Source organism: Enhydra lutris, unplaced genomic scaffold (assembly GCF_002288905.1).
Source record: "Enhydra lutris kenyoni isolate GAN:26980312 unplaced genomic scaffold, ASM228890v2 scaffoldscaffold21, whole genome shotgun sequence".
Taxonomy (NCBI): Eukaryota; Metazoa; Chordata; class Mammalia; order Carnivora; family Mustelidae; genus Enhydra; species Enhydra lutris.
Genome location: NW_019154105.1, coordinates 30,303,491 through 30,316,516, shown reverse-complemented (window position 1 = coordinate 30,316,516; position 13,026 = coordinate 30,303,491). Strand labels below are relative to the sequence as shown.

The 13,026-nt window shown below is 33.3% G+C and overlaps 1 protein-coding gene across 1 annotated transcript in view; it reads right to left on the bottom strand.

Annotated features, from left to right (window-relative positions):
• Window positions 1-13,026, bottom strand: part of LOC111149188 (gamma-aminobutyric acid type A receptor gamma1 subunit) — a 68,468-nt gene that overhangs the window by 16,168 nt on the left and 39,274 nt on the right. Inside the window, exons 4-5 of the mRNA XM_022506133.1 lie at window positions 3,849-4,069; window positions 2,945-3,027 (exon numbers count right to left, since the gene is read on the bottom strand). Coding sequence (XP_022361841.1) covers window positions 2,945-3,027; window positions 3,849-4,069 — 304 coding nt within the window. The remainder of the gene's footprint in view (window positions 1-2,944; window positions 3,028-3,848; window positions 4,070-13,026) is intronic.

The window sequence follows — 13,026 nt, the reverse complement described above, 5'->3', positions numbered from 1 at the left end:
ACCCATGTTGAAGTATACAGCTTTAGTAAATTTTTTCCATTATGAAGATGTTCTCAAATTTATCTATTTTTTTGGTGTAGACACCTATAATGTTTCTTGTTGGTCAATACTAACATTACTACTAGTAACATTACTATACATACTCACAAAATTCATGCATGCAAATTTCTTTGGCATATATATAGGTATGGAATAGCTGGGGTCATGGGTTACATATAATTTCTATCATCTCATAATAATTTATGAGACAGTTCCAACCTTCTTTTCATAAAGAGTATACCAATAAATTTTCTCAGCAGCCAGAGTATGAAAGTATACTTGGGTCCATATTCTCATTTAACTTGATATGGACAGTCTATTTTTACTGGTTTGGAAGCATATTTTATTTTACATTTTTCTGATTATGAATGAAACCTAGTAATTTTTTCATATGTTTATTGGATTCTTAGGTTTCCTCTTTGGAGAACTGCTTGTTGAATCACATATGCCTTTATTGGGTTTTCTCTCTCTCTCTCTCTTTTTCAGCCTGAATTAGTTTTATATCCTGAATACAAGATCATTGTTATTTGCATTGAAAATGTTTTTTCATCTTGGAAGTTTCTTAGCGTGGAGGTGCCTTCTCTCAAAAAAAATAATTTTTTCCTGCCACGTTTCAGAAAAATCCTTGGTAATCAAGTGAAGGAAATTTGGGCTGCAAATTCATGTGAGTGCGGGTTTGCAATTATATCCTCTCAAGGAGTTACTTCACCCTAGTTTGCTGATTGCAGAGTCAACTTTTCTTTTAGGCATTAGTGGTTTTGTGTGTGTATGTGTGTGTATACACATCTGTGTATATAGAAGGGGATGCTTCTTCATGTTACCCTAAGCGTCCAGCCTTTGTAACCCAGTTGTATGTAGAAATTATGTTCTATTAGAACTCTAATCCACAAGGCTGTCAAAGTCACAGCTCAAATTTACCTTGTTTGGCAAATGTCCTTGGGTCAAAATTGGCTATAACCTTTCTGGCTTCATTTTTTATGCTTCAATATCTTCCTGGGGATTTCACTTCCATGTTTTTGAGAAGATTTTTAATAACATAAAGTTTTAAATTGTTTTCAACAAAAGTATTGGTCTATCACATTACAGGAACAGAATTCACTATCAACTTAAAACATTTCCAAAACATTATATCATTTTGTACCAGGATCACCTCATCAGCCATTCAATGAAATAGCACATCTCTCCTCTAACTTATTAAAAATCTGTTCCCTCTTTTCTTTTTTCACATCTTCTTTTTGTTTTATAGGGCTCTAACCATTCTGCTTTTCCATATTTTGTACTTTTTAAGATTATCTTTATCAATGCAATAGAATATAGTCATAGTATATAGGAATATGGGCACAAATAAAAATAGATCGTTATTTTACTATTCTAAATTTCATGATGTTGACTTTTAAAATGGGGTTGTATTGAAATCTTTTGAATATATTTGTTGTGAAGTATTAGGTATAGAAACCTTAATTCTCTGCTGGATCCGAGTTGAATACCTGAAAAGTTAGCTATGATTATTATGTTTATGTTAGTGATAACCAATTACATTCACAGGGGCAGATTATTAATTTCTAGCAATGACAATCAAAGCCAAAGAACTATCACACTAAGAATTTAGTCATGGTGTCTAGGAGGCAAATATAACAATAATGACATTTTCAAATATTTGCATTTCAACTATTCCTTGAGTGCTTGGATTAATCAAGTCTTTGTTATGATTTGGGTGTTTTATTCATTGAGAAGTTAATGTTAGAAAATTAAAGCAGTGAGATAGATTATAAATTTAAAAGGACATTTTAATGAGACAAAAATCCTTAAGAAAAGTCAAGACAATCATTAATAGAAACAACAAGAGATAATTGGGAATTTTGTAAATGATTAAGTAGGATAATACTCATGAATACACAAAATCTATAGTGAATAAACAGTAGAATGTGATATATGAAAAAGTCAAGTTTCAATAGAATGAAAATAGTAATTTGTGGATATAGGCAGTAACACTTTTAAACTCATTTTACATGGTTTCAAGACTCGTTCAGTTATATATTATCTAGAAAAACATTTTTATAAAATTAAGTAAATGTGAGTAAATATGAAATAAAATCGATATTCATACAGAAAGATAATAATTATTTTCTTGGAACAAAATACTTTTTATATTCAAATTATTTAGTTCTAATCATTTCTCTGTGTTTCAATCTTTCTTTTGAATAAAATAAGCTTATTTCTACCTAGGCTTTTCCAATTCATTAAAGTCTTCTCAAAGATTTGCTATTCATGTAGTAAATATTATTCACCAAACCAATCTTTGAAATATATTTTAAAATCCAATGTAATAAAGATAAATCTTGCCTCAGGGAGATGAATAAAATTTGAATCAATATTATATTCATAGCAGTGTTAAAACATTTGAACACAAACCTATCTTCAGGACTACTTTATTTAATCAAAATAGGAAAAAGATACTTGGATAAACCCAAAGTTTTTAAGATGATATAATTAAAAATATACAATTACTATGCATTTATTGTCACTTTTTAATTTAAAAGCAAGAAAAATAGGTCATTTGTAATTATTTTATTTGAGAGACGAACATAATCCACACTTCTTAAAATTATGTTATATTTTATCTCATTTTATTTTACACTTTTTTAATAAAGAGTTTATTTATTATATGACAGACAGAGATCACAAGTAGGCAGAGAGGCAGGCAGAGAAAGAGAGGGGGAAGCAGGCTCCTTGCTGAGCAGAGAGCCCAATGCGGGGCTTGATCCCAGGACCCTGGGATCATGACCTGAGCTGAAGGCAAAGGCTTTAACCCACTGAGCCCCCCAGGCGCCCCTACTTTATGCTTTTAAATAAACAGAATCTAAGGCTAAAATTCTATAAAATGATTACATATTTTGTCACTTACAGCTTGAAAATTCCAGTGGACAGGAATGTTCATCCATGGGAAAGTTATGAAGCTGAAGGTAACATTCTGCATTAATTGTCAATCTATTCAAATGAAAAAAGTAAATATTAAATAATAGGAAATAGTTTAAAGCATTAAAAATCCTTTGTCTAATTTTCAAGAATTATTTTGGTCTCTAATAACAGACTATGATATATTAGAAAATAATAATAATTGTAATGTTTCGAAGTTTTAAGTGGTAATGTTATAGCATTCACAAGTAAGAAAATTTTAAGATTTTCCTCTCCAGCCAACTAAGCTGACACTATACAATTTCTGTTTACAGTTTAAATTTTATACTTCAGGATCACAACAAACACACATGCAATTAACAGAGCATACATGGTTAAGGATGGTGATTGTTTTCCATTAAATTTTCATAAACTTCTTTCCATTAAGGATGATTCTTAATAAGATTAGTATGATTCTTGATAAGGATGTGATGATATGTTCAAGACAATGAGTCAAATAAACTTGAATCTTCATTTAATCCTTTCTTAAGAATGTTTTACTACATTATTGAATTTTATAGCAGGATTGGCTCCTAGAGAAAATCTCAGTCAACCATTTGCATTATGGATTAAAACACATAATGTTCACACCACACTCTCTTATGTTTCAGAAGAGAAGGATATCAAGAAGTTTTGTTTTTTTTTCCCCCTTTGCTTTTAGTCCCTTTTATATACCAGGTACTCTGAGCTTAAAAAAGAAAGTTTCCAAAATATTCCACCATTTTAGATTTTAGTGTATGAAAGGAACTCAACATTTCTTTCTTTGTAAAATTGAAAAAGGAAAATTTGTGAGTTGATCAAGTATTAGTATGGAAAACAAATTAAAGCAACTACATTTTTTTCCATAATATTACCTTAGAGTATATAGAACTCGTCCATCATTCCAAATTCGAAGTAGACGATTAGGAGTTGTTATCCAATGTGCATCAGATTTTCTTGAGTTTCTGAAGAATGTGTCAGGAATCCAAATTTTCCCTACCATATTGCTGTTAAGCATAAGCACTTTCATGGTACTGTTGAATTTTAAACGACTGTCAAACCAGGTTTGGGCAAAAATTATATCTATTGTGTATTCCTGAAATATAAAAAGAAGGGTAACAACCTATAAGAGTAAAGTCACTATTCTAGATGTTTTCTTCAGACATTTAAATTTTTACATTATAAAGTCTCTGTAAGTAAATAACTCTTAAACTCAGTCCTTTCAAAAAAAAAAAAAAGTATGGCATTATCTTAACCTTTCTCTTTAATTTTTTACCTGAGACATATAAATAAAATCCAAAGTTCCTAGTAATAACTAGGTTATTACTTATATTACTTACATAACTGCTTCCCAGTCACACTGTAAATTTTACTCAAGATTTTACAATACATGAGATATAGTCACTTGATATAAAAACAAATTATCTTAATGTCAACAATTATATTAATTTTGTGATATTTACATGGAGCTGAAGCTTTAAAAAATCACAAATAAGTACAGAATCAACATGCAAATGCTTACCAAATTATCTAAAAGACCTTATATTGTCTTTTATCCAAAAAATTAATTATAAGTATGTGGATTCACGGTCTTCAAATATTTCAAACAAAGCGCGCACACACACACACACCCTTATTAAATGGGTATAACATGCCAAGCACTATGTTGAACTTTGCATGTATCCCATCCTTAAAACCTTACTTGCAACCCTGTGAAATAAGTATCGCTATCATCTTTATTTTAAAATCACATTTGGGATGCCTAGGTGGCTCAATTGGTTAGACGACTGCCTTCGGCTCAGGTCATGATCCTGGAGTCTCAGGATCGAGTCCCGCATCGGGCTCCCAGCTCCACGGGGAGTCTGCTTCTCTCTCTGACCTTCTCCTCGCTCATGCTCTCTCTCACTGTCTCTCTCTCAAATAAATAAATAAAATCTTAAAAAAAATAAAATAAAATCACATTTATTGAGTAATACAGAAGTAAAATAATTCTCCCCACATCACAGAGGTAAATAAGCAGATGATAAGGAGACTGAGTCACCACAGACTGAATCCCAAATCCACATCCACAACAACCACATATAATGGTGGTCCTAGTGGGGCCTGATGGATGCCAGGATTAGAGCACAGGCTGTACCCATTATCAGCAAGTAACTGTAAAGAGGAAATTGTGCAATAATGAGAGAAGCTTCGAGGAAGTGATTAGGTATTATCTACTTTTATACACTGACAAAATGCTTGCCATATTATAAGCATTAAACTTGATTTAATAAAATTAATAGATAAGAATGCAGTAATTACCAATGCTATTGAGGAAAGTGATTATAGTATGTGTGTATAACTTTGATATTAAGAGAAATAAAAGAGTAAATTGAAAACTATGAGGTATTATATAAGTTACTTCTGGTGGGAGAGATTGGTTGCTCACTCCTGATACAATGCCAGCAACTGACCAATTACATGGGTGGACATATTTAGTGTAAGAAATGGAAGTATAATTGGGAGTTTGACGAATGAAAAAAGGTAAGGAAAATAATAAATAAACAGACTGGAGTCAACTTGTTAATAGGGAAGTGGTGTCAAATCCCAATTTCCAAGCAAGATATTTATAATTGTAATTTACATGACTAGAATAGGAGAAAATGGAATAAAGAAGAAATAGAGATTGGAAAGGAAAACCTTCTTTTGTGTGTTTTGTTCTTTTTCTTTTTCTTTATTTATTGAATAAATTTGACATGTAACATTATGTAATTTAAGGTGGACAGCATACAGCATACATAAAGCTACTTTGATACATTTATATACTGTAGTCTGATTGCCATTGTAGCAATATTTATCACATTACATAATTATGGTATATTACTGTCTGTATTCATCTCTCCTATGCATTAGATCTCCATGGCTTACTTACTACTTATAAGTAGTAAATACCTATTTTGCAAATAAGTTTTTTTTTTTTTGCATTCTGCATTATTAACAGTAGTAAATACTTACTTCAAGTTTGTATCTTTAAACACCATCATCTTATCTGTTTTGGTTGAACAGTGTTGCAGTTTGGGAAATGCATATACATATTAGTAATTATTTAAAATCCAACAAAGCCCTAGACATTATGCAGTTGAGTATGAGTGTGCTTATAAAGGGGTTAAGCAATATAGATAAACTACTATGAATAATATGTCCATATTATAATGTAATATGTGATTATTCAGTAATCTCTCCATATATTTAGCCTCTACTATGTGTCATTGAACATGACATAAAGTCCTTAAACACAAAAACACTTGCATCGTGATCCCCTCCCGAAATAGTCTTGATTGCCATGAGGTTGCCAGAGTAATTTAGGGAGAGAGATGACTAAAAGTTAGTTCTTTCCAACTTAGTATGGAATGGCACTGAATCAAACTGTGCTGTGGAATAGAGGCTGAAGGTACTTTGCAACCAGGTAAGCTCTATACATTCCATTACCAACAACTTGCTGAAAGTCTTGTTCATAATTCAAGCTGAGTCATACTGCAAAACATATCGCATAAGACATAATGATGAACTATACTTATTCTGTAGATGCTTAATCATCTTATTTAGTAACATTAATGGATTGGACATGCATTTAGGTGGGCCAATGTGCCCTCATAAAATATCATTGGTGTACTCTCTCACTGAATCTTGTGGAAAATCCTTGGACAGTTTTACAACAGTTATCTTTAACCTTTATTTTTACGTCCTGCTTCTCAGGCCAGATGTCTTTGCTTTGAAATAAATCATAATTTATCTAAAAAACCATTCAGAATCTAGCAATGTAACCTCTGTTAGTCACACGCTTTCTGGTTTTAATAGTAAAGGCAAATAGAAGGAAGCCTTATACTCATTCTACAGTGGATCCTAAAAAGAGTATTTAATAACTTTATGTGGCAGAATTACTTTGTACTTTTGTATGAAATCAAACAGTAGAAACTGCTTAAGATAAAGGATGAGGCTTACATAACTGCTAGGATTATGTCTTGGCAAAGATCCAACATTGGTTGGTAAAGGAACATCGTGCTACCTGATAGGTATGCTTGGCTGCCCTGTTCCTAACTAAAAGAGCATTAAAGGCTGCACTTGAGAGGGAACTAACATGTATAGGAGTGGGGTTTAGCAAGTAGAATCCTGCTTAGCAGCTGATAGGATCTTTCTTAGAATACCTGTTGATAAAGTGTTAATCTCCATTGAAAGAGTTATGATTTCTACAGAGCAAACTCTGAGCAGAGAGTCTTGGGGGAAACGGGAAAATTTTCCTACCCATAATTATTCCCTCAACCTAGGACCAAGAAGAGAAAGATATAGAGCATGTGTCTTGATAATCCAACTTTCCTAAACCCTTTGCAGATGCTAATACTTCCAAGCTCTTTTAAATTGCTAATCCTTAATAAGTGCCTCACTGAGATAAGAAGGTCATTAAAGTTTGTGCTGTTTTATATGTAATCGAAAAATCCAATTTCATTTACTCATTTGTATTAGTCTAACTTCCAGAAAATGATCAAACTGTGCTATTGTCCCTCATGTTCTTCTTTAGAGGTTATAATTATCTGCATAAGAAATAAGCAAAGGAAATATGAAAGGGAATCTCCATTTACTCAGGACAATAAGTACCATAGTGTCCAGTATAAGCATTTTGCAATAAGGACCAGGGCATTTAACATTCAAGATCCAATGTACATTATGATACTTTGTTTTCTTGCAAGTTAGCTGAGAAAACAGCATGAGTGAATAAAGGTGAAGAAATGAGTCATCTTGATTTCTAACTCAATCAAATCAAAACATAGTTGATGAATGTGTGTGTCCCATAGTCTTCTTACTACATGGTTAGACTTGCAATCATGCACATGTCTCACATTTAATAGAACTAGTTAATTCAATATTATTGTCTTTCTACTAATGGAAGAAACTTTACACAAAATGCAGACCTGCCTAAGGAATTAAGATAAGTGCATAATCTCATAATGAAATTTGTTTAATCCTGATCTGGTCTTCACACCATGGCATTAATTTCTCCCTAAACTAGCTATTCCCGTGCCCAAAATAGCATGCTGGGCCAAATAATGGTTTAGAGTACATTAGATACTAAGGCTACGGACATATAAAGAAAGAGTACAGGCACAGCTAACCCACAGTACAAACACGTTAGTGGTAAAAGTTCATAGGTGGCTATTCCGCTTTGCTCAGTTATTTTTTTTTTTTTAAAGATTTTATTTATTTATTTGTCAGAGAGAGAGAGGGAGAGAGAGCGAGCACAGGCAGACAGAATGGCAGGCAGAGGCAGAGGGAGAAGCAGGCTCCCTGACAAGCAAGGAGCCCGATGTGGGACTCGATCATGACCTGAGCCGAAGGCAGCTGCTTAACCAACTGAGCCACCCAGGCGTCCCTGCTCAGTTATTATAAAAGCACTGGTTCTTGATACTAACACAATATGGTAAGTAAAATCTTGGTATTATTCTATTTTTCAAATAGAAAAAGAGTTATGGAACAAAGATGATTTATCAGTATAAACCATTGAATTCATCCAGAAAAACACTGAGAGATATTTAAAAAGTAGACATGAATCCTGGGTTCAGTTACCAAACTTTTGGGATCTTAAGTTTTATGTCTCTAAATGGAAATTTCCAAAAGAACATAGCATCATGTGCACTCATCAATTAATTTTTTAACAAATATTTTTCAGTGTTTAAGTTACTTCTTTGTCGTTCTGGGTTTACAAAGATGAAAGTGGATTCTACCTGTTATGAATACACTAAATATAAAATAAAAATTAGAAATTAATAAAACCTAGGAAAGGTACAGTTAAAGAGAAATGGAAACAGTAGAGGAAACTTTAGGAAGACTTTATGATAGAAGTTGTATTTAGCCTGAACCCTGAAGGATATATGAAATTCAGATACATGCCGGGGTCAAATAATAAAAGTGGGGAGGAAGTAAAGGTGGTAAAATGTAGGGCATAATGGAAAAAAGAATGTAAGTCATATGTAATGAAAGGAATAGTGTGTTTTCTGACCATCAGGGAATGTGCATTCCTCCGATATATAGGAAATTCTAAAGCTAGAAGAGTTTTTGAAAACAATTATCTAAAATTACCAATTACCAATAATTGACTCTGGAACCTAGACAGAGCTCCATCCCATGTATTGCTGAACTGAAAGTCTTAATACTTCATGTGTTCATTTTATGTACTATACTTAATCATGCATTTCCTATTAGATATTTATTCTATAATATTCAATATACAACTTGAAAGAGTAAAACATCAAACTTAAATAATCACAGATAGCTAAACCTTACAAAGGATAAAAATTTAAAAAATTTCCAGTCCTTAAAAAGTTTATAATATACTAGAGAAAATAGAATTAGATTCTAGATGTATATAACGAGTAACCTAAAATCTGGGGTGGGAACAATTCTTATGAACCTGTTTCAGTCAGAGTTCTCCAGAGAAATAGAAGCCATAAGGGGCACCTGGGTGGCTCAGTGGATTAAAGCCTCTGCCTTTGGCTCAGGTCATGATCCCAGGGTCCGGGATTGAGCCCCGCATTGGGCTCTGTGTTCAGCATGGAGCCTGCTTCCCCCTCTCTCTCTGCCTGCCTCTCTGCCTACTTGTGATCTCTGTCTGTCAAATAAATAAATAAAATCTTTAAAAAGAAAAAAAAGAAGAAATAGAAGACACAAGATAGATGGATGGGTGGATAGATGGATGGACAGACAGACAGAAAGACAGAATAAATAGATTTATCTTAAGGTTTTGACTCAGGAAATTGTGAGGATTTCAAAGGCAAAAACTTGCAGGGCAGGCCATCCAACTGAAAAACAGAAAAGAGTCCTTATTTCAGTCTTGAGTCAGAGACCAGTCTGGTGACAGAATTTCTTTATCCTGGAGGACCTCAGTCTTTTCTCATAAAGTGTTATCCGATTGAATGAAGCCCATCCACATTATAAAAGGATGTCTACTGATTTTCACATCTAAAAATGTCTTCACAGCAACATCTAAAATACCTGGATACTAAGAGCCAAGTGAACACATAAAATAGACCATCACAGAGATATAACAGCAGGAATAGACATTCATCATTTCGGGAAGTCTTAAAAAATTATACATATGTGTTTTTGCTAGACAAATTAAAATGACTAATTTTGTGGTACGAAGAATCATATTTCCCCTGCTCATGTTTCTGTGTAATTTACATTCTTCATTTTGCATTTTTACTCACTCTACCTCTCAGAGAAGTCTGTTCCATATTTTTCAATTGGCTAAATGTAATATATATATAAGTATATATATATATATATATATATATATATATATGAAAAAGAGACAAAAATTTGTTAAGAAATGACTATATATATAAAATTTGTTAAGAAATGACTATATGTATATAGTCATTTCTTAACAAATTTTTGTCTTTTTCATTCTCTGAACTCCAAGCTTGATCAGAATAATCTCTCAAAGTCAGTAGGTGCACAGGAGTGCTGACAAAGCCAGGAGTCCAGATTCTTAACTCCATTCTACATTCCCACTTTAATCACTAATTAGAAAGGTTTGTTTGCCTGTCTTCTATGCATATTTGTCAATGGATTCAGAATCCATGCAGAAGGATAACAATAGGAGATATTTTGGTCCTTTCAAATGCCAAATATGCTTCAGAACACATAGACTGCCATTTTTTGCCCCATACAGATATCCACTTGTTAAGAGGTTCTCAGATTCAATTTTGGCATTGTGTAAAGGTAATAAAATTTGGAATTCTATTTTCAACTGAAGGACTCCCAAATTAAGTCATATGATTTATGTTTATTTATGTCATATGTTTTGCAAAGTAATTCCAAAATGTTACCTGCCTTAAAATTACTCCATGGGATCAAGTATACAATATTGCCTATTCCCTGTACCATTCGTCGGATAATAAGAGTTGTGGCTGTCCTCATGTAGGGCATCTAATGCTAGGATGAGAAAAGTCTTGGGCATGTCAATAATATCTCTTTCTGTCAATCTACCATGAGAAATCCATTACTTCAGATCTTCAAGTTTTAAACAATAAGGTCCTCTAGGCATTTATAAATTTGTGAATTTAACCTTCCACAGTTAGACATGCCTTGAGAAGTTTCATCAAAATTATGTCCCATTGATACTGAGTATCACATGGAAGGACAATTTCTTGAAAAAATTCTAGGGGCACCTGGGTGGCTCAGTGGGTTAAGCCTCTGCCTTCAGCTCAGGTCATGATCTCAGGGTCCTGGGATCGAGTCCCACATCAGGCTCTCTGCTCTGCAGGGAGCCTGCTTCCTCCTCCTCTCTCTCTCTCTCTCTGCCTGCCTCTCTGCCCACTTGTGATCTCTCTCTGTCAAATAAATAAAATCTTAAAAAAAAAAATTCTAGGAAATTCTCCAATGCATAGGCATCAAAAGGATGTTTATGCCATTCTGCTTTTCTGAGATAGATATAAAAGAGGCACAAATACACACATGAAGTGTGTGCCATCTGCAACACAGGGAGCTGAAGTGAGGAACAAAAGACGATCTAGAAGGCAAAAGAAAGGCTTTCTAGATTCACCATAGCTGCATCAAGCACGAAGACAAAAACTTAAATGGCTGGAGAAAAAGCACCCAAGTGAAGAACCTAACATATAGTCAAGAAAAGTCCAAATTTTTTCAGTATGGAAATTTGGAGTTGAGAATGCATTTAGAAGGAGGCAGTTTAGTGTAGTGATTAAAGATGAATGCTACCATTGGGAAGACTTCCGGGGGTTGAATTCTGAATATAACAATTATCAGTTGCTTTGAGTATATTTCCCAGCTCTTTATGGCTCACTTCCTCCTCTTGGATCCCTATTGTCCATAGTATATAATATTCTTGCTAATATTTAACATAAGTTACTTAAAACAATGATTTCACACATAGCAAGTATTCTATAATATTGTGGTCATAATAATGAAGGAAAGACTTCATATCATTTTTAAAAGGGGGCAACAGAGCTTTTGCAAACATTCCCATTACAAAGATTATGAGACACAGAGCTTTTGAAAAAAAAAAAAAAAAAAAAAAACAGAGCTTTTGCAAACATTCCCATTATAAAGATTATGAGACACAGCCATATAATGCCTCCTCTGGAAGACAGGAACATTTTATAGACATAGTTTTATTTTTGAGGAAATTTCTTCATGTATAGAGACAGCCAGTTTCAATACCAAGATTTTAAGTCATAAAAATTACCTAGCTTCTGGAAAGCTATAAATATTCATATTATTAGCTCATTTGCAAAATTTGAATCAGTTAATCAGTTTTGTTTCATGAAATATTTGGCCCACTCAAAACTTGGGACACCGAGTCTTGTTTTTCTCCCGCCTCAGGGGCCACTCCTTTTCATTCTCCTTTGCTAGTTCCCCTGCCTCTTTCATATGCCTATGCAATGCAGTGCTTCAGTTTAATAACAGTCCCCTTCTCTCCACTCTCAGGATAATCTCATCCAATCTCATGACTAAGTATCATATATGTAGTCTGAAGAATGCAAAAGCTATATTCCAAATGCAGCTACTTCCCCTGAAATCCCAACATGCATGTATGACCACCTCCTTAATGTTTTCATTTGGATAGCTAATAGACACCTCAATCTTAAAATTTTGAAATAGAATCTTTGATCTTCATTATCCTCCAAAAAAAAAAAAATCTCTTCTCTCTCTTCTCTGTTTCATTAAATGACAAGTTTTCAGTGAAAAAATCTTGGAGTCATTCTTGATTCCTCTTTTTCTCTACAATTCCACTCTGGTCTTCAAAATACCTTGGCATCACTGTTTTCAAGTTACTTACAAAATCTGACAAATTCTCATTTGTTTCACTATCACAAGCTTTTCCCTTGATTATTGCAATTATTTGTAACTAGTTTCCCTGCTTCCACAATTCACTTTGTATAGTTTATCCTTCACTCAGAAGGATAATAGTCTCACTGAAAATATTAAGTCATATCACCACACTGCTCTAATCAACACTTTTATATCACATTCCCATACTCATTCAGCCAAAAAAAAAAA